Source organism: Drosophila takahashii, chromosome 3L (genome assembly GCF_030179915.1).
Source record: "Drosophila takahashii strain IR98-3 E-12201 chromosome 3L, DtakHiC1v2, whole genome shotgun sequence".
Lineage (NCBI taxonomy): Eukaryota > Metazoa > Arthropoda > Insecta > Diptera > Drosophilidae > Drosophila > Drosophila takahashii.
The window spans coordinates 8,209,415-8,234,353 of NC_091680.1; the positions used below are offsets into that span (position 1 = coordinate 8,209,415).

The following is a 24,939-nucleotide window of genomic DNA, read 5'->3' on the forward strand; positions in this document are numbered from 1 at the left end:
CCAACAATCATATTTTTTGTACGGGCGTAATTAGAAAGCAGTAATTAAGTTAATTTCCACGTCCCAACCACAACAAACCGACGCATTCTCGCACTGCGAAGCGAGGGCCCTTGCATTTTCCCACCGGAAAAGCCGCCGTCGCGCGAAAAGCGAATCTCGGGCGCAGACAAAAAAGTCTTAAAACTACGTCGCCATTTTTGACACGGCTCCGAAATCGAAAACACAAAACACACACACCCAAAAGAGCTGAGGCAGAGAAGAAGGAAAAAGTATACGATTCGATTGCGAACTTTTGCGGTTACGTCTGGGAATATATATTCAACGGCACGCATGGGGAATACTCGTGATTAGTGCTATTAGCGAAGAATCGGAATCGGAATCGAGGAAGTCACTGCGGAGGCGACGACGTGTACAGCATTACCCTTAACCCTTACCCTAACCCCCAAAAAGCCATTATCATCGGGCAGACTAGTGACGAACGAACCGCTGTGATCCTACCGCAAAAAGATGGCCAAGACCTACGACTATCTGTTCAAACTGCTCCTGATCGGCGATTCGGGAGTGGGCAAGACCTGCATCCTGTTCCGGTTCTCCGAGGACGCCTTCAACACTACGTTTATATCCACAATAGGTGAGTGTCGGGAATCTGCCATCATCATCGGCGACTTTTAATTAATTATGACGCCTTGGTTCGCATGAACTCATTCGGAATTCGAGCTTCAGGCCCAGCGAGCGAGTGACTCATGTGCCAACGTTCTCCTCTTTTCTTTTGCGCTGGCCCCGAGTATTTGTCATAATTATTGTTGTTTTCCAGGGAGGGGCTATCCCGCCCTCCTCAGTTTGATTTCTTTTCCCGTAAAGAACTTGGCTATCCGGATGTGAATCGCTATCTCGGCTACAGATTCACACCCGCATAGGAAAGCGAACAGAAATGATTGCTCGACTCATCCGCAGTCTTTGTACTTTCGCTGCTCTTATCAGCGAAGAAGCCGGATTGTTCTGATACGAGGCTTACCCATTAGCTCGCCGAGACCGGGAGTGTCGTATAAATCCCAGGGACCCAGTAGATACAGTAAAACTTTCCTAGCGCGAACTACCTAAAGAGGCTTGTGTTAGAAAAATATATTTCTTTACATTTTGAAACTTAAAAACAATATATACGTACTTTTTGCACTATTAAAAAATGTTTTATAACGTTGGAAAGATCTAATAATATATCTAAAACTGAATATTATGCTTTTATAAATTTTACTGGATTAATTATATTAACCCGGGAAATAATTAGAGCCTTTAGTGATAGTCTAATAATATATCTAAATTTGAGTACTATGCTTTTATAATTTGCACAAGAATAATTCTATAAAATTTGAGTACTATGCTTTTATAATTTGTACAAGAATAATTCAATTAACCCCGGAAATCTTAATAGTCTTTAGGGATACTTTAATCGAGTAATAACCAAAATATGTATTCACTTCACCTATAATTTTTGTCAAGTACATTGTACTTTCTGTACTTGTAAACACAAAAGTCGAACGATTCCCATCCCTGCTCGTGGCTAATAATTGTTTATTTTCGTTTTTGGCACGTTTTCCCTGCGACACTTCCAATTTTGGGCCATTTACTCAACGACATTGTTTAAATCAATTGCGTGGTTTGTCGATTTCTGTTCCCCGCTTTGTCTTTACTTTTATTGTGACGTCATGGGTTCCGAACAAACAGGTTCAGCCACTTGCCAAATTATTCAAATTAATTAGCTTTTGTGTGTGTGTGTGTATGCTCATCTGTTTTCTCTTTGCAGGTATCGATTTTAAAATTAGAACAATTGAATTAGATAACAAGAAAATAAAGCTGCAAATATGGTAAGTGATAAGAAAATAGTATATCTGGGATATCTTTTTATTCAAATATTTCTTACTTTCACAGGGACACTGCCGGCCAGGAGCGTTTTCGCACAATCACCACGGCCTATTACAGAGGTGCCATGGGCATCATGCTGGTCTATGACATAACCCAGGAGAAGTCCTTCGAGAACATCAAAAACTGGATCAGGAACATCGAGGAGAACGCCTCCGCCGACGTCGAGAAAATGCTGCTGGGCAACAAGTGCGAATTGACCGATAAGCGACAGGTAAGGCGAAGGGTAATTAATGAACTCACTGGTTATTCTTAGACTTTGAAGTGGCTTTATCAATTCGAGAGTAACCCAACTACTTCTGCATTTGTGAATAATTATTCGGTTTACCTGACCAACATTTAATATGCATTAAACCAAAGAATTAAACTTTTAAGAATTTCCTAATTACCAATTAGATTTATATTAATTTTTTCTGATAGGATCTCCAAACTAATTGATTTGTACTTAAATTCCTAAGAAATAAATACTTTATTTAGCTTACACCTCTATTATACCCTTTTTAATAACCATATATAACTATTTAATTGCTATCTGCTGAGAATTACACATGTATTAATTGTTCAATAGAATACTAATTGTTCAATGTTCTACCCATTCAAAGGTTTCAAAGGAGCGCGGCGAACAATTGGCTATCGAGTATGGCATCAAGTTCATGGAGACCTCCGCCAAAGCCAGCATCAACGTGGAAGAAGCCTTCCTCACCCTAGCCAGTGATATCAAAGCGAAAACGGAAAAGCGGATGGTGAGTGCTGCGGGGGGAAATGCGAACAAAGAGATTAATAACCATATATGTATATCCCCCGCGTTTACAGGAGGCGAACAACCCACCCAAGGGCGGCCATCAGCTGAAACCGATGGACAGTCGGACGAAGGACAGTTGGTTGTCCAGGTGCAGTCTGCTTTGACGTGGCAACGTGCGCTCGGCACTGATGCGGCATGGTGGCAACGACTACGTGACAGTAGTTTATGGTGGTAACTACGAGGTAGTAGTTTTCTTAACTCCTGTTAGGTTCGAATACAACCGGGGCCCCGAACAAGCGAACATTAACTGACATCTAAATCAACCTTAAACAACAACAAACAAACAGCCGGCTCTCCCTAACCGAATAAGCGCGATAATGGAATAGAACACAAATTGCATTATGAAACAGTTATTAAATAAAGTATGTGACGACAGCGTGTAAGAAATATACCTAGGCATGATAATATACATAAATATACGTATATAACTCAAGTTAAAAATGATTCAGCGATAACGTAAAGAGCGAAGAGCAGCCAATCCAACCCGCCCGCGTCCTTCTTGAAAAGGTTTTAGTATTTACGGAATTATGATTTTCTCTAGCAGCCATGGTTGTTGTCGATTTGTAAATTATTACTTGTAAAACAAATATATATGTACTATGTATGCATATGATTAGTTTACCACCTGTCCTTGTTTTGCTCATTGCTTGTGTGTACTTTCGATCGATTTAGCAACCCTTTTGCCATTACGTTAGGAATACGGAGGATGTCCAGACGCACAATTACCCCAATTGTACTCCCCGAATTCCGACCCACACCCGTCCCATCCCTCCCCCTAACTTTATATATCATAAATGTGGTAGTATCGCACAGTTTGAGGGTGCTCTTATTATATTATTATTCTTCTTAATCTTCACACACATTTCATTTGGTTAGTTTGTACTCTATTTATTTTGTTCTCTGCCGCACACCACACGACTCTGTCAATAAACCGTTACATCTAATAAATAATCATTAATGAAGATCTGCAGACGCGATCACCAATTAAAGGTAGTCCATCGAGTCAAATCGGTCGACAGCAATAAACAATTATGAACACATACACAGCGCAGTAAAATAAATTATGTGAAATTAAATGATAACTAATTGCATATTTGATATTAATTAATTACTTGTAATATTAATGATTAAACGTATACAATTTTATAAAAATAAATCATGTGCAAAACCAATAAAAACTGGTTTTTACTGAAGGCTTTTTTACAGAGGGTCGTCTTGTAGCGGGGAGCTTTTGTCATTGACAAATATTAACAGCTGTTAGCGTTCTGTTAAGAAACACAAAATAAGTAAAAGTCTCGATAATTTAAAAATTGTTTAATGGTTTAAAATAGGTAATATTTAATCTTTTTCCTGATTTTGAAAATGTATTATTTCTGATATTTTATTTATGAAATTAAATTTAATTTTTAAACGGTTTCACAAAGAAACCAATTAGAATTAAGACTTCTAAAAATCTGGTGAATCACAGCCAATTTGAGTTTTGGGTTTAGAGACGGTTATTTTGCAGACCACATCCGCTTCGGTCTTTTTGAAGTGTATTCACATGATGTTAGAGTCAAGATGTTTCCTTAAAAGTTTATCAACCTCGAAGTTTGCCATTCGACCATTTGCATTTTGATTAAAATAAAACTTTGTTATGATTCGTTTGATATGATGATAATTTCTTTATGATATATGATTGTCTCTCCCTGTAATCCATAAAAGAGCCATAAATAAATGCTGATACTAGATAATTATTTATATATATATTTAAAAAACAGTCCACAAAATAGCTGCACGACATTTTGCTTAAGATAAACAGAGAATTGGGTGACTTAAGTGTAGATACAAGTAGATTGTACGATACGAACATTTAGTTAGGAGGAGCACAACATTCACACACAGAATTCAGGTTAGTAACGATGGACAGACAATGTGATAAGTGATAAGCGGCCATTAAGTGGGAGCATGTATAATAAGCACATAAGCTATAACTAGGAGGAATTGCACGTTGCTGGTCGAGTGTTGGCAGCGGGTTACGCCTGCGGCAGGTTCTGGTAATAGTTGGCCAGGATGCGCCACGCCTCCGGTTCCATGAAGCCATCCGGAGGACTGGCTCCGGTCTTGGCCAGGGTGCGCATTTTGGTCCCGGAGATGAACTCGAATTCATCCTTGCGCTTTGGCTCGAAGAAGGCCATTCTACTGGCGCTTTTGTCATAGGCAGCAACGCGGAATGGTAGAATCTATAAAGTAAATAATCAAATAATCCAATTTAGTTTTATTTTTATAGCGATTCGAATAGAGTCCTGCATGAGTACTAGAGCCCTGCGTGAATCATTCAATTTTTGTTGTATCATAGTATGCCATGATATTACTGATTTGCTTAATTCAATTCTATGTGAAATAAATTGAATGTTTTTCTAATTCATTTGGAATTGAATGAATGAATGAATAATTTTTATGAATTTTTTGAAATTGCCAGATTTTTTGAGCTTTCTTTTAAGAACAAAAAGTGAAAAGTTTGTAACAAATCAATGTTGACTGCTTAGTAAATAAAATTCAGGCAGATTTAATCACAAAACAAGAGAGAACGCTATAGTCGGGTTGGTGTCCCGACTATCTAATACCCGTCACTCAGCTAAAGGGAGTGCGAACGCTGTGTCGGGTTGGTGTCCCGACTAATAATCGTAACTCAGCTAAAGGGAGTGCGAGGGAGATAGATATATTTTTTTTGATTGCGTATAACTTTTTAATGAATGGTCCGATTTGAAAAATGTCTTCTACATTTCGATAGGTATAAATATACACAACAAAATTGCATTTATACTTATCGGAAATCTTTAAGGATGTGGGCGCAGGACCCATTTTAAAATCGTTAATGGGCGATTGTGGGCGTTAGAGGGGGCGTGGCGCTCGGCTAAAATAAACTTGCGCTGCGTAGGAAGCCAAAGAATATGTGTGGGAAATCTCAACCTTCTAGCTTTTGTAGTTTACGAGATCTCAGCGTTCATACAGACAGACAGACGGACAGACAGACGGACAGACGGACATGGCTAGATCGACTCGGCTAGTGACCCTGATCAAGAATATATATACTTTATGGGGTCGGAAACGCTTCCTACTAGCTGTTACATACTTTTGCACGAATCTAGTATACCCTTTTACTCTACGAGTAACGGGTATAATTATGGCTCTTTCTTCTTTAAAAGAAATTATCGTTTGAATTATTCCGAATTCATGCCATTCATTCATTCAATTCTATGAAACTCAAAATTCAAATTCATTCAATATAATTCATAATTCATATAAAACAAAAAATTCAAAATAATTCATTGAATCCATTCATGCAGGGCTCTAATGAGTACACTTGAATTTACAAATAAGTCTATTTTTGAAAATAGAGTAAGTGAGTTCAAGTGAGTTAACTTGGATCACTTAATCACTCGTAAGGAAAAACAAGTGATACAAGCACAGAATAAAAGTGAGTGGGAGTGATAGAATTACTAAGGAAATTATTTCGGTGATTCTAAATCATTTTATATTATATCACTTATTTTTCCTTAAGAAAAAATCAAGTGAAAAAAGTGATCCAAGTGATCATGCAGGACTCTAATTTCGAAGAGTCTCCTTACCTCCATGCTGTCCAGTCCCTGGGCCATTTTCAGCACCCTCGCTCCATGGGTGGCGTCGTACAGGTTGCCATCCGGAGAGGCTTCCTTGTCGGGATGCGGCATGCCAGCCGGATCCCGACCCACAATGTAGAAGTTGGCGCCCGCGTTCATGCGCGCCTTGGCGTGCCACTGCACCTCCGTGGGACCGGCGTACATCATGGGCGAGGGAAAGATGGCCAGCACGGTGTCCTCGCGTCGCAGGACGCCCGCATCGAGGACGGCCTGGTGCTGCTTCATGCGCACATCCAGCGGCACATCGTCGTCCTTGGTCCAGCCGCCCAGGGGATGCAGCAGTAGCACCGGCTGCTTGAAGCCGCGATCGAGCAATTGACGGCGCGTATCCTGCATGAGCAGGGCATGACCATTGTGGATGGGATTGCGCAGCTGGAAGGCGAAAATGGCGTCGGCGTTGAGCTCCTTGAACCGATCCCTCAGCTCGTTGGGCGTCAGCCGATACTGATCCATTCCGTCCTCCCAACGAATGCGCTCGATTACGGCCAAATCGCCGCCGACCAGGTAATCGCCGGACTCGTAGACCTGCTTGCTGTACGGATGATTGGGATTGCTGGTGCCGAACTGGCGGGCCAGCCGCTCCTCCTTGCGTTGATAGTAGAACTCGGGACGCCGCAGAATGGCCACCGGTTTGCCTTGGTATTTAAGGGTTAGCGAGGAGCAGCCATCCAGTCGATCCTTGTCCACCTGACTGGCGCTCAGAACAATGGGCACCGAGTGGTTCTCGCGATACGAACCATCCATTCCGCTCTGCAGTGTGTTGAAGTGCAGCGTCTGCAGGTACTCGTCCTCGCGCATGAATCCGCGCAGTGGATAGGCCCATCCCTCGGCCAGCACCTGGACCCACTGCAGCTCCACGGTGCTGATCTCGATGGCCTGCAGTGACTGGGCCTCGCTTCGCAGTGCCTCCGTCGCGAGGGATTCGCTGGGATACAGCTCGGGGAGTAGATCCACATCGCGGAGTGAGCGTGGAATGATGCCCTCCTGCTCGAGCAGCGTCACCAGCTTTTGCGTGGACTCGCGAACCGTATAGCCATGGGTATTCACCACCAGTTCCGGCATCTGGGGCCGCTCGTACTCCTGTGTGATGCCCGTGAAGCCCTTGATGACGCCCTCGCGTGCCTTCTTGTAGAGTCCCTTCACGTCGCGCGTTTCGCATACGTCTAGTGGAGTATCAACGAATATCTCGAAGAACTTCAGGCCCGCATCCTTGTGGATCTTGCGCGCCATCTCACGGTCGTCGGCGAAGGGCGAGACGAAGCTGCAGATGGCCACCACGCCGCTGTCGGCGAACAGCTTGGCCACCTCGCCCACCCGCCGGATGTTCTCCTCCCGCTCGGCGGGCGTAAAGCCCAGGTTCTTGTTCAGCCCGGTGCGGATATTGTCGCCGTCCAGTCCGTAGGCCGGAATGCCCCGAGACACCAGATAGGCCTCCAGCTCGAAGGCAATCGAGGTCTTCCCAGCACCACTGAGACCTGTAAATAGATATTTAAATTGTTTAGTATTTTGAAAACTTTGTAGTAATTATTTTGTATGAGCTCAAAATATTTAGTTTAAATATTAACAGTTGAAAATATATAATTTGATTTATTAATTATTTAACAAAGAATAAATTATGCAAAAATTATCATATGTTTAGATTCTTGTAAAAATGGAAAACTCAATATTTTGTTGTAAAAGTGTAAAAACATTAAAGCACAATTCCTAATTAAATTATTTATTCGAATCGAATAAGGCATACTTATTCTTTGTCATTCATTTAAGAAACGATTAAAGACTTTAATACCCTCTTAAATCATAATGAGGCATTATAGGTAATAATCGGATTTTAGGTGAACTTGTTTTTTTTTTTAATACAATTTAAAGCCACATTTGATTAGTTAAAATTTTTATTTATTAAGCTATAATTAGATTTAGGCCAAACTTAATTGAGGTTTTTGTACAAATTTTTTTACCAATGAAATATGGCTTTAAATCATATTTAAACAAAATCCCATGTCTAGTAATAACATTTAAAATTCAAATTAATCAATTATCAATCAAGACGAGAATTTTGAAATATTTATAAAGGTTTTAAAGGTTTAAAGGGACTAGCATCTTATAAAGATATAATTATTCCCTACATTTTAGCTGGAATTTTGCTCTTACCAGTCAGCCACACGGTGCATCCTCGGAAGCCCCGGCACAGGCCCAGATTCTTTCCGCGCGTCTCCCGGGTGACATGATGCTTCTGCTCGGTCACATTCGTCGCCACCTGTAGGCACTGCAAACGGAGGTAAGCGGAACAGAACAAATCGGGTTTAGCTTTCGAAATTATCATAAATTAATATTCATGTCAAGTTGGGATGGCGATGGATGCCGCCTCGGGCCCCTTGGCGGGTCTTTTTAGCTTTTCGGTTCTTATATCAACCACAAAAGCTGCTGTATCCAGAGCCAAAGGCAAGTCATCATCGAAATAGTTCGCTTTGACCCCAGGGCGATATTCGTGCTGAGCTCCAGCGCTCAGTTTGTTGACCTTCCGCTGGAGCTCGTGTGTGCAGAATCGCGAATGGAATTACGCGATATGGGCAAACCCAAGGGACTGGGTCTCTATCGCAAAAAGAAATGATTGCAGATATTTTGCCATTCCCTGTTGATTTTGCACATGGCCATTTCTAATTTCTGCACTTACAATTTCATAATTTAAAATATTATTTATCTTTCAAAATATTTTGTACAGGTATTCCATATTTTACAAATTTACTTTTGGTTTATATTTTGAAAATCGAATATTTATCAAAATATTAGGTATAGTACTGAAGGTTTAATCACATAATTTAAATATTTAAACGTACTTTTTTTAGTTTTTATAATACGCCTTTTTAATATTTGCTATCTTATCAATTTTGCATTTCTAACTTGTGGTTTAGAAGTGGGTCACTGTGCTAGATTGTCACTTCTATGTATTTCTTTTCCCGCTGATCTCACTTGGATAGAACCGACCATCATCTCTGGTTCACGCTTACTGAGCAGGCTAATTTAGATTTAAGTGTTTTGTGGCACAATGATTTAGGTTATATGTCTCTCTATCTTTTTTATTATCTGTGCTTTATCTCTACGAAAACATTTATGGCGAAAACAATTTTCTAAGCTAAATATAATTTGTATAAACCTTCCTAGCCTTACCCTTCTCTTAATGTGGGGATAAAATCCAATAGGCGGATTCGGCATTTTAAATGTGATTTTTTATTTAGTTTTCAGAAATGCAATTCAAGTAGTTCCTATTTTCACTCTGTCTGTTTTGGTAGCTGAACTCTTTTACATTGAGCACTGATAGCGGTACGGATTCGATTCAGATTGCGTTGGAAACGAACTCACGGATGCGAAAAGGTTTTTGTCATAGACACGCGACGAGCGTCGAAAGCGAACTGAAAGTTTTCAATAATATTTATGGTATTATATGGCGCGCTCTGGTCTCAAAGGTACTGGAGAATGAGACCCGAAGAGAGTGTGAGACGCAGAGAGATCGCTATAAGTCCGTCGAATTCATCTCGCCCTGATCTCTCGATCGGCGATCCACGCACGCATCATTTACATTCTCCCGTTCTATATGGAGAAAATGTTTGCACAGTCTTTCCTTCGTTTGTTTGAATATTAATTCCATTCTTCTTTGACTTTTTACCCCTTTTTTGATATGCTGCTACCTCATAATATCACTTGTATCTTAGTTCTAATATGGCCAAAGGGCAAATGTCAAGCGGAAAGGTTTTTGGAAATAGCAATTCAATATAAATTTGAATTCCAAATAAAGAAACCTAGAAAAATTTAGATTAAGATGATAATCAATATTAATTTCAGTTGCCCTTTGGACAGGTAGAACGCAGTAAATGAATGGAAAATTGTATGTATGTAACTTGTTCATACATATGTAGGCATAAAATCAGATAATAGCCCACACAAAAAGTTCTACATACTGAATAATATATATTTTACATATATTATTTTATTTAATGGAAACGAATTAATTGAAAATAGTATATATTAAATCAGATAATAGCCAAGGCAATGTCAACCAATCTGAATTCTAAATTATAGTCCATCATTTTGTTTAGCTTATTTATTTTATTTGAAAATAATATTCTTGAAAAAAATAAAAGAAAAAATAGACTGGCCAATGCAAATTTTTGTTTATCTGATAAAAAATAACACTTTAAACCCATTCACAGAAACCAAAAGACTACTTATAAAGATGCTTCTTCCGAATGAATCTTACCGCATCTTCTGGTTTTTCCACGCTCGGAAGGCAGCACTTCGGGGAAGCAGCACAGGCAGTGTTATTGTTATTGTTATTATAGTGGCCAAGCGAATTGGCACATCGGGTAAACATTTTTCCACAAAACGAAACGAACTCTGGGCAGGCGAAAAGAAAGCGGGAGTCGAACAATGTACTCTTTGATAATTAAACAAGTGAGAGTTTTCGGACCGAAGTCAACCGCTAAAAACGCTGAACTTTCTCGCCGAAGCTTAAAACTGCAACTGAAATTCCACGGGCTGCAGCCGAGAAGAAAACCAGGCAGCTACGTTGGCACTTGGCAGAGATCCACTGGGTGGAGCAGTACGGTTAGGCACTGGTGGTCCACATCCAAATGGTAACTTGTTTATAGAGGTGTTTAGCTAATAAACGCCTCTTAGTGAGTCTCTACTTTGCTTTGTTTTTATTGCAGGTAAACAGTCGTTTAAACAGCTAAGTACATACTTTTTCGTGTATGTGCAAATAGTACATTTTGGGACTTAACTCATATTAATAATAGCCTTCACAACAAGCTAAACAGGTCAGCACTTCCTTAAAATAAATAATATTTTTCTGACAATAATTTAACGCAAAACGGGGATTTCTTATTTGTAATTCACCGGATTTTAATATTATAATACTTTAGATACACAAAAAGAAACCAAATTATCATTCACCATGCATTTACATTAGTTATAGTTAGGTAATCACTATTAACGATTAAAGTAATGTCCATTAAGCTACCACGTAATGCAATGACAAATAAAAGTAATAGCCATTAAAACCAAATGTTGTTACTTGGAAATCAAAATAGTAACCCTAAGAAAGCTTAGAAAGTAAGGTAAGAAAAATAAACAAAGGGACTAGTTTTGAAAAATGGAATTGAAAAAAATGTATTTCGTATTTTTCTCTACTAATCAAATTCTTAAATTAACTGCATTATAAATGGTAAAAAAATATATATGTACTAACATATGTATTTATTAATAGAACTAATACTAATTTTGTAAGAATTTGCATAGTGCTCATGTAATACATTTTTTTCGTTGTCAATCAGTCTCAGAAATGCGATTAATAAATAAAAACAATGTCACGGAAAGAAGATATTGCCTTTAAGTTATCACAGTGGTCATTCAACCTGCAAGTGATGCGATGCCGGGTTGTTGACCAAGTTTTCAACTACTTTTGGCCAGCTGCAAAGTGGCCCATTCGAGTTCATGCCTCCGACTTGTGTTGTTAAGTGGTACCACTTTAGTTTTCTCGGAAGACTTTCTTTCTAATATGAACCTGTTTCAGCCGAAGCAATAACATTTGTTGTGGTAACCAGTTGTTATCAAGGAAATAGTTACTTGTTGCATAAGGCACTTGACACTTGATTACTTTCCTTTTTGGCAATAATAAAAATGTACTAAATTTGGTTTCCCACTAATCTCCAAAGAGCGAAATTTATGATTCACTGTTTAAAAATTTTTATTGTATACCGCCCTTTTGGTAAAGATTTTGGAATGAAAATCGGTCGTAACCTCTACTAGAAAAGTAGCTCTTGCAGTAGTAAAATGCAAGGCATGCAGTTTTATACCCAAGTGTAGATAACGTTTCTGCCGAACTTGCAATTTATAAAAGCTTTAATGTTCGCTTACTATTGGTATATAAGGTGTAGGTAAATTTAATTAATTTATTTATAATCTATCAATTGCCTGAATACAAAATAAAAGTTGACCTATTTAATGCTTCTTGGTAGTCAAGTGCGAATATGTGTTAGAAAACATACTCATAAGTTAAGATAAGATTAAGAGGGGAATTCTGGCATTACGTGTCTTCCGGTTCCATATGGAAAAACATAATGATATATATTTAGTCGAAAAACGTAAACAATGATTGTAGAACTCGGAGGAATGATGGGATCTGGAGAAATTGTTAAACAATCAACGGCTGTTTAAATATAGTCAAAGTATGCAGTCAAACTTTTTCGGCGCACTTGTTCAAACAGAGTTGGAGGAACATGGGGTTTCTTAATTTTTTGGGGCCAGGGCCACATTTCTAGTACTCACCGTCTTCTGACGCTTTTTACTGCTCTCCGGTACCTCGCTCATTTCTCGACTGGAACTAAACTATATATGATATGGTGACTAGTGAGTTTGACCCACTAAAACAACACGTCTTCTTGCCAAGCACTTGCAAACAGTACTGTGAAAAGTAGCACTTCGAATAGAATTTCGACCCAATCGATGAATGAAATGTGCCACGGACGCGATTTACTGGAGTTTTTTCGGTTTCCCCACAGGTGTCTCACTCGCGGCAGCTAAACTAATGCATTAATTAGCTTAAACATTAGTTTTAATTAAATAAAACGTCCAAAATATGCGTTAGAAAAATGTTTTATTTCTAATTCACATGCACACGAACGCCCACGCACACCAGTGCAGCCAACGGCGCTCAGCTGTTTAGAGATGTGCAAAATCGCGATGGTTATGCGATAGTGACAAACCAAAGCCTTTCTATGAAATTTAAACTTTATTTAAAAAAAAATATTGAAAATAATTTAAAACATTTTGAGAATTATTTTTTACTTCTATTTTTATATCTTTTTATCTTAATATTTATTATTATCAAGGCATCAAAGTAAAATTTAAAAAAATGTATTAAATTTTAATATTACACTTTTAAGGCAATTTAAGGATAATTTTTTACTTAGATTTTTATATCTCATTTCATTATTATCAAGGCATCAAGGAACAATTTTAAATATTTTATTAAATTTTAATATTACACTTTAAAGGCAATTGCAGGGACCGTAACTGTTATGAGTTTTATGTTAAAAATCACATTTTAACAGTTATTTTTGGATTCGTAAAGTAAAACTCAAAGCACAACTGTTATTTTTTGAGTTTTATAATAAAAGTTGGCAAATAACAGTTATTCGTCGTGATCAAAAATAAAACTCAAACTTGATTTATGGCGATTTTGTGGGTAAAACAGATTAAAAAAAAATATAGTTATACAATAAGCACGGTTGGCTTTTTTTTAAAGATTTTTAGTAAGTTATATAAAACACGGTATAAAAAAATTTAATTTTAAAAATAAAAATTGAAACATCTTCTTAATTTTAGCTTAAAATCTTTTGAAAGAAATCAAAACCGAAATAAATATGCCATATGTCTTGGCATTTGCATCCAAAGCTTTTTAAATATCCTTCATTTCATTATAATTAATAATTATAAAGATAAATTGACCCGAAACCAGGGTCCAATAACCTCCAGCTCGTTTTCAATGTACGTTTATTGCAAATACATCTGATAAATAAATGATTAGGACTAGGCTTACATCTAAAGAGTGTCTACGATCTAGTACGGTGGCGGTTGGTACTGCTGCTGGCCCATCATGTTCTGCCGCTGGAGCTGAGCGACCAGGTTCGGCGTCTGCTGCTGGTTCATGCTCTGCTGCTGCGGCACCATTCCGCCCCCGCCGCCGCCGCCAACGGCTCCGCCCGCCTGCTGCGGCCCCGAACCCATTCCCCCGCCGGCGCCACCGCCCATGCCCTGCATCTGCATCATTTGCTGGTGCCTCAGCTGCTGCTGCTGCTGTTGTTGCTGCTGCTGTTGCTGCTGGAATTGTTGCTGCGTGTTCAAGACGCCCGGCTTGCCGCCTCCCGCCGACTGCTGTCGGGCGTAGGGAGGCACCTGACCGACCACTCCTCCGGGTCCCGGACCCATCATGTTGGACATGGTTACGTTGGGCGCCTGGTTCATGTACTGGTTCCGGTTGCCGGCCATCATTCCTCCGGGGCCAACACGTTGCTGTTGCTGCTGCTGCGCGGCGGCTGCGACGGCCATGAAGTCGGGATTGTTGCGATTCGCCTGCTGCATCTGCGGATTAAAGTTGCCCATCATGTTGGCCTGCTGCTGTTGCTGCTGATTGGGCGCCATGCCCACGCCGACGCCCGCTCCGCCGCCTTGTTGCTGCATGCCCTGCTGCTGCTGCTGTTGCTGCTGCTGCTGGTACTGATTCTGGAAGTTCTGGAACTGCACCTGCTGTTGCGGCTGCTGCTGCGGTTGCTGTTGCATCATTCCCTGCTGCGGCATGCCGCCCATGCCCATATTCGGATTGTTGCCGGCGCCACCAACTCCTACTCCCACTCCAACGCCCACTCCAACGCCCACTCCATTGCCTCCCTGAGCTCCGCCGCTCTGCATCATTTGGTTGGCATTCGGATTGACCATGCCCACCATATTCTGCGGCATCTGCTGCTGCATCATCGGATTCTGCGGCATGCCCTGTCCGCCCATTTGCATTTGGTTCATCTGGTTGGGCGCCATGCCGGGTCGCATGTTGCCGCCGCGCATGAATTGCTGCTGTTGCTGCTGCTGCTGCTGCTGGTTGGGATTCATCTGTTGCTGCTGGGCGTTCTGCTGCTGCTGCTGTTGCAGTGCGTTGAAGGCGGCCACCGTCTGGGGATTCTGCTGCGGGTTCATCTGCTGCTGTCGCATCTGCTGGGGATTCATCTGCTGCTGGGGACCCGGCTGCTGTTGCGACGGCTGCGGCTGCTGCTGCATCGGATTGAAGCCGCCACCGGGACCCTGTTGCGCCTGCTGCTGCTGCTGGAAAGGCTGCCGCTGACGGAGCATCTGGGATAGAGCCTGCTTGGAGTTGGAATTCAGCGGCGGCCTCTCAATGCGATTTGCTAAAAATAAAGGTCGAAAAGGATTACAAACTGGATTCGAATCCCTAGAATTCGACTTACATTGCATATTCTGCTGGTGCGGCGCATATTGGTTGTGGTACGCCTGCGGCGGTTGCTGCTGTTGCGGCGCATTGTGCCACTGCTGCTGCTGGCCCGGCATTCCTTGCGGTCCGCCTCCTCCGCCGCCTCCCGGTCCCTGCTGCATAAAGTTCATCTGGGGATTCTGCTGCCCGTTGCCACCGCCCACCACATTCAGCTGCTGCTGCAGCGGATTGTTGCCCATTTGCTGCATCTGCTGCTGCTGCTGCTGCAACATGGCATTCTGCTGCATCATGTTGTTCGGATTGGGTGCAAACTGCTGCATATTCATCTGTGGAAGAGAGTTCGGTTTTAGTTTAAGGATATATACGAAGAAATTGCGTAGAAAGGTTTAGCACCTAAAAAGGCTGAGAAAATCTGAATTTTATTTACAAAACTTTTGAATTTTTCTGCCATTCTTATATTCTCAACGTTGGTTACTTTGGTTTTAATAAAGTTCCTTGTCTTACCGGCATATTCATTGGCATCTGACCCATCGGATTGGGCTGCATTTGCTGCTGTTGCATGTGCTGCTGCTGCTGTTGCTGCTGCTGCATCTGCTGTTGCTGCACATTCTGCGGCTGTTGCGGCTGCGGCGCCAGCTGAGGCTGCTGTTGCTGAGTGTTGACGACGGGCGGCGTCTTTGGGTTCTTGGGCTTGCGTTTTCGCGTGGTCGTTCCCTTGCCACGTCCCCTTCCTGTGCCGCCCACCACAGCGCTGGGCGACTGATCCACCGAGGAGGGCGTGTCCGCCTTCATTTCATCCTTCTGCAATAAAGAAATTTGTCTTTAGAAAATGCCAACAGGAAATTTGTAATATGAGTAGGATTTACAATGCAAATCTTCTCGGGCACGGGTTCAATATCCTCCGGCGGCAGCGGCAATGGTTCATAGTAGTAGCTGCTCGGCTTCACCAGACTGTGCGTGTGGTACTTCAGATTCCGATGGGCTTCCTCGTAGGTAAGCGGCTTCCGCTCCAGCTTCACTGCCCCGAACCAAACCCACGATAGGGGCGCCGGATTCTTGTGACCCTCCAGAATGTCCCAAACACTAATGCGCTGCTTGTCCGAAATGCGCAGCTGCTTCTTGTCCATGTCGCAGATCTTGTTGCCCTTGGTGTCCATTCCGGCGTGCTCACAGGCAATCACCTAAGACAGAATTAGTTTCCAAACTAATCAGATTATATATTAAAAACCACTTACTTCGGTGGGCTGCTTGTAGAGCGGTAGAAGCTGCCGGATTACCCTTATGGATGCGTTATTTTTCTCTCCAATCTCCTTCTTCAGCTTCTTCATCAGGTTCATGTAGTGCCGCTCGTCATCCGAGACCAGCGTTGAATGCACCAGCGTGGCCAGCATATCCACCACGGTGGTGAAGAGCTCACGGTTGCAGCTGAGATCCACGACACCCTGGCAAACCAGTTGGGCCAGCAGAATGGCCCAGTCGGTGGTGGGTGTGCTGTTCTTTTGGATGGCCTCAAACATGCCGCCCACCAGCGAGAAGCGCAACTGCAGCGCATCGAGGATCTCCTCACGGGCCTGCGGCTCATCAATGCCACCGATTGTGTCCAGCTGAAAGGTAAAAAAAGGCTCTCTAAGGGTGAGTTCTACAAAAAACAAGAGACTATCTAATACCCGTCACTCAGCTAAAGGGAGTGCGAGGGAAATGGATATATAAAATTTTTATTGCGCATAACTTTTAAATGAATGGTCCGATTTGAAAAATGTCTTCTGCATTTCGATAGGTATAAATATACACAACAAAATTGCATTTACACTTCTCGGAAATCTTTAAAGGTGTGGGCGCCAGACACATTTTAAAATTGTTAGTGGGCGATTGTGGGCGTGGCGCTCGGCTGAAATAAACTTGCGCTGCATAGGAAGCCCAAGAATATGTGTGGAAAATCTCAACCTTCTAGCTTTTGTAGTTTCCGAGATCTCAGCGTTCATACAGACAGACGGACATGGCTAGATATACCTTATATACATTTTTTTTAAGTGTAACTCATATAATTTTACATTGATCAGCCAAGCTATAAAACGCATAGTACCTTATATACAAGAATATATATATTTTATATATACTTTATTAAACACTCACCTCGGCAAAGGACTGCAGGCATTGCGAGAGCTGTGCATAAAGGGAAACCAGCAAGTTCTCCTTGTACTCATCCTGTCCCTTCAAACAGGTGAGAATGAGGCCCAGGAATGGTTGGTAATTCAGAGGCATCTTCTTGTTTCGAGCGGCCACGCCTCCCAATCCATAGCTATTGCTGCTGTGACAACTGTTGCTCTTCTCGCGCTCGTCGCCGCTACCCGAACTATTGCAATCGGACTTGGACACCTTGGAGAAGTAGTTCATGCTCTCGAGCACCTGACCGGCCACTCGCAGAATCCTGCCCTGCACCGCCGGCGTCAGTTTGGCGATCAGTGGAGCCACTAGCCACGTAGAAGGTTTGGGTTTGTGCGTGGCCTTCAAGGCGCCCGGCAAGACCACTTCCTCCATGTGAAAGACATCGATTGCCGCCCGAGCCACCGTGTCAAGCCACACATTCAACTCGGCGTTGTTGCTCAGCGATTGGCGGTACATAAGCTGCAAATCCAGCCAAGAAATGCGCAGTGTCCACTGTCCCAGATTCTCCAGAATGCGCACAATCATCGAGCGTTGGTCCAACTCAGAGATTATATTAAACTCCGCCTCCGGATAGCAGATCATGTGCAGCACGCGCTGTGCCTGTTTGGCCGTCAGCATTTCGTCGATTATCATGTCGCACAGCTGCTCGGCGTTCTTCAGGCATCTCTCGAGGACGTGCTCCTGGGCGCAGATCTGCTTCAGCACCGCCTGGGCAAACTCCAGCAGCGAGATCTGCTCCATTCCGCCGACCGGCGGCTGTTGCAATGCCTCCGGTTCGCTGGTCAAACTGCTGCCCAACTGGAGATCGCTGGTGCCCAGTATCTGGCTGAGATCCGCAGGCCGAGGCTCGTTGCTCTTTGGCGTGCTGCCCGGATGTACAGGTGTGTTGAAGCCACTGCGCTTGCCGCTGCCAAAGGCGCCGCCCAATCCGCCGGAGGAGGAACCGCTGCCAGCAGCTAGAGGAGTCTTCAGCGCCGCATTGTCTACGACAATAAGAATCGCCTTCAGCACGGCCAGCACTGCGGCAATGGGTATAGTTTTGTGGGCTCCAACTAGCAAGTGACGATCGCAGCTCAAGCGGATGCTAAAATCGTTGCCAACGGCATGGAGAGGATTGGGCGAAGTGCTTACGGAATACATTCCCGGCTGCGGGATCTCCAGGGTCTTGAAAAGCTTCAAAACGAGGTGACATGTGAGCCGAGCACCTGCCTCCGCATCCACGCTTAGTTCAGCTCCACCGGCGCTCACCGAACGGGCCAGCGTGGGCAGGGCGAACTTGCTCACAAAGTCGGCCAGCGAGAAGCAGTGCCTGGCCACCAGGATACAAACGAAGACCGCCAGAGCGTTGTGCGTCTTGCCCTGCCCAATGTCGACCTGTCCACCGAGGTGCGGATACCGTGGACTCTTGCTGCCGCTGCACAGGCTTTGCAAAGCGTAGATCCACTCCTCGGACAGCACATTACAGCTGGCGGTCAGTTCGGCACAAGCCAGAGCCACGTCGTTCAGCCGCTCGTTGTCCGTCTCCCGGCAAACGGCAATCAAGGCGTTCGATACGAAGCTGTACACGTTGGCCGGCGACTCGTGCAGCGTTCCCAGCCAGTGAGGATCCAGTTTGCCACCGCGTCGCGGAGCCATAAAGAGCTCCTGCAGCAACTGCGGATTGTAGCCCTGTGGGGGAAGGCTAAAAAGGATATCTTAGTTAGTTTGGTTTATATATATATAGGAGAATTACGAATAGTATTTTATCATAGTATTATATGAATTTAATTCAATTCTATGTGAAATAAATTAAATGTTTTTCTAATTCATTTCGAATTGAATGAGTGATTAATAACACTGTGCAGCATTTTTAGTGCTTTTTAAATTTACCTCGATGGATGCTATATTTTTGGATTCGTTACGAATTCCCAAGTTAAACTGCGTTTTCCAAAAAGTTCCCCGACGCAAGGATTCTTAGCAAAAGGACCTCAAAGTTCGAAAAATGCTGAAATTGGCCAACTTTCCGGAGCTCTCAGAGGCAAATGGATGCATGGTTTGATTCAATGTTAAAGTTTTTTAAAAAGATACACCCTTTATCTTTTAAACCCTATACTTAAAAAATTTTAAAGATTTTTTTTAAGGCAGAAACAAATTCTAGAAAACATAGTCAAAAAACATAAAAGTATACAGCTGCGGTCAAAATGGTAGTAGTGTTGCCGCCCTGTGTATTTAAAAGTTTGTTGTTGTAATTGATCTTTTCCTGGTAATATTGTATTGATTATAATTTTACTATTAGACTAATTGGATAAGAAAAAATTACAACATCAAACTTTTAAAAACTCAAGGCGGCAACACTGCTACTATTTTGACCGCAGCTGTATGTTTTTCAGTTTTTTGACTATGTTTTTTAGAATTTATTTCTGCCTTAAAAAAAATCCTAAAATTATTTTATGTATGGGGTTTGAAAGATAAAGGGTGTATCTTTTAAAAAACTTTAACTTCGAGCCAAGCCATGCATCCATTTGCCTCTGAAAGCTCCGCAAAGTTGGTCAATTACTGCATTTTTCGAACTTTGAGGTCCTTTTGCTAAGAATCCTTGCGTCGGCGAACTTTTAGGAAAACGCAGTTTAACTTGGGAATTCGTAACGAATCCAAAAATATAGCATTCATCGAGGTTCATTTTTGATGCTGCATAGTGTAATTAATATGAATTTTTATAATTTGCCAGGAGAATTACAAATCGTAATCATTCAATTTTTGTTTTATCATAGTATTATATGATATTTTTGATTTCTTTAATTCAATTCTATGTGAAATAAATGCAATGTTTTTCAGAAAAAAAACTTTTTCCAATAGTAATATTTATGAATTTTTTGAATTTGCCAGATTTTTTTGTGTTTTCTTTTGAAAATTTTTAACAAATCAATGTTAACAGCTTAGTAAATAAAATGCAGGCAGATTTAATCACAAAACTATGGCCCTTTCTTCTTCAAAATTCATGCCATTCATTCAATTCTATGTTTTATCATAGTATGCCATACAATTTCTGATTTGTTTTATTCAATTCTATGTGAAATAAATTGAATGTTTTTCTAATTCATTTTGAATTGAATGTATGATGAATATTTTTTTTAATTTTTGTTGAATTTTACGGTATTTTTTTGTGCTTTTTTTTTGAGAACAAAAAATGAAAAATTTTGAAAAAATCAATGCTAACTGCTTAGTAAATCAAATTCACGCAGATTTAAACACAAAATGATGGCCCTTTCTTCTTCATGGCATTCATTCAATTCTATTAAACTCAAAATTCAAATTCATTCAATTCTACTAAACTCAAAATTCTAATTAGTTAATTCATATAAAACAAAAAATTCAAAATAATTCATTGAATCCATTCATGCTGGGCTCTAATTACGATATAAACTCACCCCAGCTGCTCGGGGGTGTTGAAAATGTCCTTGAACCGCTTGATGCACTGCAGCTGCTGGTAGTACTCCGTGGACTGCTCCTTGCCCTGCAGCAAAACGCAGGACTCGTGCAGGTCGCTCAGGTAGGCGATGATGCAGCGCTCCGCCGAGGAGCACTCGCTGGGATTGGCCACGTGCCGAATGGTGCGACAGACGCCCTCGAAAACGGACAGCGTTTGCTCGGGCGAAAGAAGCAGGCAACTGTGATAGCGCCGCAGAATGCTAACTATATAAAGAGCCAACGAGGTGGTGTAGCTTCGCACTAGATTCGACTTCTTCAGCTGCAACTGATGCTCCACCTCGGGCAGCTCCTTTAGCAGACTATCGCACAGCTCCAGCAAACTGTAGATGTTTAGAGCGAGCTCCATGAGGTCAAACAGGAAGGCCACGTGCTCCTGCACCGGCAGGTAGTTGTTGTTGCCCAGGGCGAATCCATTTAGCTGCTCCAAAACATTCGCTGCACACTGAGCGGTGACCACATGCTGGTCAAAGTAGGCCATCTGCTGGCACTTCGAGGTGGTGGCTTCAAAGTTGAACTCATTCCGCGAATGCTTCTTCACATGACCCGCAGCTGCGACATCGATGCTAAATTTCTTAGTAAAGAGCTTGCCAATCTCCTTGGACATCTTTTTGACCGCATGCTTTTTCTCATCCCGCTCTTTTCCCACTCCAAACAGCAGAATATACCGCTGATTGCTTTCGCTGCTGTAGCTGCTCATGCTGGGATCATCCTGCGGAATGGGAAAGTGCTTCGTATACACGTAGTGCCGGGATATACTGCCTCCCGAGCCAGAGGTTTCCCCATCGCCTGGCGGGCCAATCTTGGGACTATCAGGCGCCTCGTGCTGCTGACCCTTCTCCTTAATGTTCTGCACCAGCTTGTCCAGATCATCGTCCACATTCGAATCGTCAAAGTCGTTGTGCTTAAAGTCCAGGCCACCGCCGAATCCGTCGTCATCAAATCCATGCGTTGTCGTCGGCGGAGGAGCCGGCGGAGGCGGCGATGTTTTCGTGGCCGTCGTTCCCGATTTGATGACCAGCACGGACTCGAGCAAAAGATCTCCCCGGGAAATCAACGTGTGCATGTAGGCGTTGTGCGAAAAGACATCGTGGCGAATCAGGGCGCTGAAAAGCTGGACCAGATTGGTGAACTCGGTGCGCTGCTGGCTGCTGCTCACGTGTTCATCCAAAACGGGAGCATCGTGGTCGAGGAAGTGCATCAGCACGTGCTGGAAAACGGGCAGGCCATCGATTAGACCAGCTCCCGATGCCAAAGAGTCCTTGTCATCCTTGTCACTCGACTGTTGATCCGTGCTGGTCACGTCGATCTGCCGCTTGTCCAGCAGAATGGCCACCACCATGGCCCGGTGTTCACCCCACCGCTGCCCGGACACCGCCCACTCGCAAAGGATGCGCACAGTGTCCTTGTCCTGCTTGGGTTCGTAGGCCGGACGCGGTTCCAGGTGATCCTCCTCCCGCCGGCGACTGCCACTTTGGCTGGGAAATATATGTGCGTACAAAGTGTCCATGCTGTTATTGTGCTCCATGCGATCGAAGCAGTGCGTGTCCAGGTGGTCCAGCGTGGCCAGCACACTGGTGTACAGATTCTTGCCGGCACTCAGCCACTTGGCGGCGAACCAGCGCTGCTCGGCATGCTGTGTTCGCAGCACAATATCCGATTCGGCGGAGCGCAATTGACGCCTGATCTCCTGGTTGGTTCGCGGACAGCGCGTGGGCATTGGCAGCACCGAGGGCGCCAGCGGCAGATGGTCCAAAGGGCTGCCCAGTAGCGAGGATGGCGCTCGATGGGCCGCTATTCCGCTCCAGACCAGCGCCGTGGGGCATTCGATGGTGATGATCTGCAGAATTGTGCTTAAATACAGCACAATGTCCCGGTGATGGGGACAACTCATCTGCTCCTGCAGCGCCATCTCATAGGGATCCTGTTGCATCTTCTGGTCGTCCAGATCTTTGATGGCCTGCTGCTCCACCACCGTGTTGAGCAGCTGGGCCAGTTTCTTGGCCACTATGTAGGCCATCTTGCGGCAAAGACGCTCGGACTGAACAAAGTCGTGCATGTACTGCAGGGCAAAGCTGAGAACCAGTTTCTTTAGCGGCTCATCGAAGCTCGCCTGGGTGCGCATCTTGTCCAGCAGGTCGAGGATCCAGTTGAGGAACTCCTGTCGATCCAACAGCGACTCCTCGTACATGTACTTGCTCAGCTGATGGCAGTACTTCCAGTACTTCAGTGCATTGCGGCTGTCCTCGAACTGGCTGCCAATCCCGGAAATGGTGGAGCCCGGAGGCACTGCAGCTCCTGCGCCGGCTGCTCCGCTTACCACTGAAGATCCTGGGCCACCGACCACTCCGCCCAGGCTTCCTGTGGCTGGCAGGACACTATTAGAACCTACGGCCTGGCCGGGAGCTCCTTGTTGCCCGTTTGCCGGGCTGTGGATCGGCGGCAAAGGACTGGCCATGCTGGGAACGGGAATTACGTTTGCTGGAGCACTTCCACCGGTCACTGAATTGATGGAGTTGCTGCCAGTGGTGCCATTGCTCCCAGAGGAACCATTTCCCGAGGCAGTCAGACTGCCCGCCGAGCTGCCATTCGAAGAGGATTTGTCATGACCTGTAACCCAAAGGAGATGTATCAAATAGGTAGCTCTAAAGGGCGTACTTACTCTGCTGATAGTACTCCTGCAGCTTGGGCAGCAGCTCCTTCATGAACTTGATCATGTTGCCCGTCCACTCGGCTGCCGGATCGTAGATGCTGCGCTTCTTGTTCTTCGACTCCGTGAAACTCAGAGTGTAGGCGGCGCTCAGCTTGATGAACCAGGTGGCGCGCTGCATGTTCACCTGGTTCTCGCACAGCGTGATGAAGATCTCCTCCTTCTTGTTGAACGACGGCGCCCGTTTGGCCAAACTGAGCAGGGGTTTATTCCCCGCGAGATCCTTGAACCAGGCGTCCACGGTGCACTTGCGACGCGGCGAAACGGGCCAGAAGTTGTCCTTGCAGTTGATCTGCTGCTTCTTCCTCCCCGTATCCGGCAGCGTCATCAGCTCCTCCTTCTTGGCCAGGACGCCCGTGAAGAAGGCGCTCACCTTGCTGGCGTTCACGTTCGAGTTGTGGGCCGTCCCAAATTCATCGGACAGCGGCGGCGTCGTCGTGAAGCCGTGCTTCACATTCGTGGGCGTCAGCTCGTCCTCGCGCTGCTTCGCGTCCTGCGGATAGATGTCCGGCGGTCCCAGGCGGGTGCGCTTCAGCGGACGCTTCTCCTGCAGCATGGACAGCATCTTGGCGGCCCTCTGTTTGCGTTTTCCACACGGATTTTCTCAGCGAATTTTCGTTTTCTCTTCTGCTCGCCAACAAACAACATAAATATTAGTGATGGGAGGAAAAAGCAAGCGAAATGCGATGAGTCATCGATAGTTCGATAACCGACCGCGAATGAGGTGACTGCGCCAATCGAAGTTAAATAAGTGGGGCGAATAAAAAATTACAATCTCTTAAAAATGTATTAATACAAAAAATTCGTCAGCTTTAAATTATCAACACATAAGGGGGATTCCCTAAACTGTTGAATTGCTGAATTGTTGAATTTTGGTCAGCTGTTAATCAGCTGTTCCATACAAAGTCAACTTTCAGAAATTTCAGCAATTCATCAGCCTCGGGGCTGTTGAAAATTTTGTTGAATTGCTGAAAAGCCAGAGTTGTCACCTTTTTTTAAAAGTCGTGGCAACTCTGTAACATTTTAGTATCACCAGTACGCATTATTTATTTTAAAATCAACTTAGAAAGCATATTTGTGGTTCTTTTTACCTTGCTAACACTTTTAGATAGTAACTAGCAATAATAAATCAAATTTTACATGCTTTAAGTTCCGTGAAATTTTTCAACAAATAACAGCTGTTTGAAAATTCAACAGGAACCGTTTTGGGTCGTTCCCTTAA

General features: G+C 43.6%; 3 protein-coding genes across 6 annotated transcripts; 1 reads left to right on the top strand and 2 right to left on the bottom strand.

The window, feature by feature from the left end:
• Rab8 (RAS oncogene family member Rab8) lies at window positions 1-3,897 on the top strand. The gene is made up of 5 exons (XM_017141564.3): window positions 1-631; window positions 1,802-1,862; window positions 1,927-2,131; window positions 2,520-2,660; window positions 2,731-3,897. Exons 1-5 carry the CDS (start codon window positions 508-510, stop codon window positions 2,821-2,823), a joined length of 624 nt encoding a protein of 207 aa, XP_016997053.1. The 5' UTR covers window positions 1-507; the 3' UTR covers window positions 2,824-3,897.
• A 548-nt stretch (window positions 3,898-4,445) lies between these two features.
• On the bottom strand, window positions 4,446-13,069 carry Papss (PAPS synthetase). Of its 3 annotated transcripts, none has more exons than XM_017141560.3 (4): window positions 12,703-13,069; window positions 8,530-8,644; window positions 6,331-7,856; window positions 4,446-4,941 (listed from the first exon to the last, which is right to left on the bottom strand). In XM_017141560.3, exons 1-4 carry the CDS (start codon window positions 12,742-12,744, stop codon window positions 4,735-4,737), a joined length of 1,890 nt encoding a protein of 629 aa, XP_016997049.2. In that variant the 5' UTR covers window positions 12,745-13,069; the 3' UTR covers window positions 4,446-4,734. The 3 variants fall into 3 exon arrangements, with proteins under 3 accessions (XP_016997049.2, XP_016997047.2, XP_016997048.2); XM_017141558.3 differs by lacking the exon at window positions 12,703-13,069 and adding an exon at window positions 10,634-10,897; XM_017141559.3 differs by lacking the exon at window positions 12,703-13,069 and adding an exon at window positions 9,547-9,800.
• An 843-nt stretch (window positions 13,070-13,912) lies between these two features.
• kto (mediator complex subunit kohtalo) lies at window positions 13,913-24,367 on the bottom strand. 2 transcript variants are annotated; one of them, XM_017141635.2, is made up of 8 exons: window positions 23,670-24,367; window positions 20,950-23,617; window positions 17,510-19,223; window positions 16,612-16,980; window positions 16,243-16,557; window positions 15,881-16,177; window positions 15,393-15,702; window positions 13,913-15,332 (listed from the first exon to the last, which is right to left on the bottom strand). In XM_017141635.2, exons 1-8 carry the CDS (start codon window positions 24,280-24,282, stop codon window positions 13,996-13,998), a joined length of 7,623 nt encoding a protein of 2,540 aa, XP_016997124.2. In that variant the 5' UTR covers window positions 24,283-24,367; the 3' UTR covers window positions 13,913-13,995. The 2 variants fall into 2 exon arrangements, with proteins under 2 accessions (XP_016997124.2, XP_016997125.2); XM_017141636.3 differs by lacking the exons at window positions 15,881-16,177; window positions 16,243-16,557; window positions 16,612-16,980; ... (1 more) ...; window positions 20,950-23,617; window positions 23,670-24,367 and adding an exon at window positions 15,770-15,874.
• Between the last annotated feature and the right edge of the window lie 572 nt (window positions 24,368-24,939).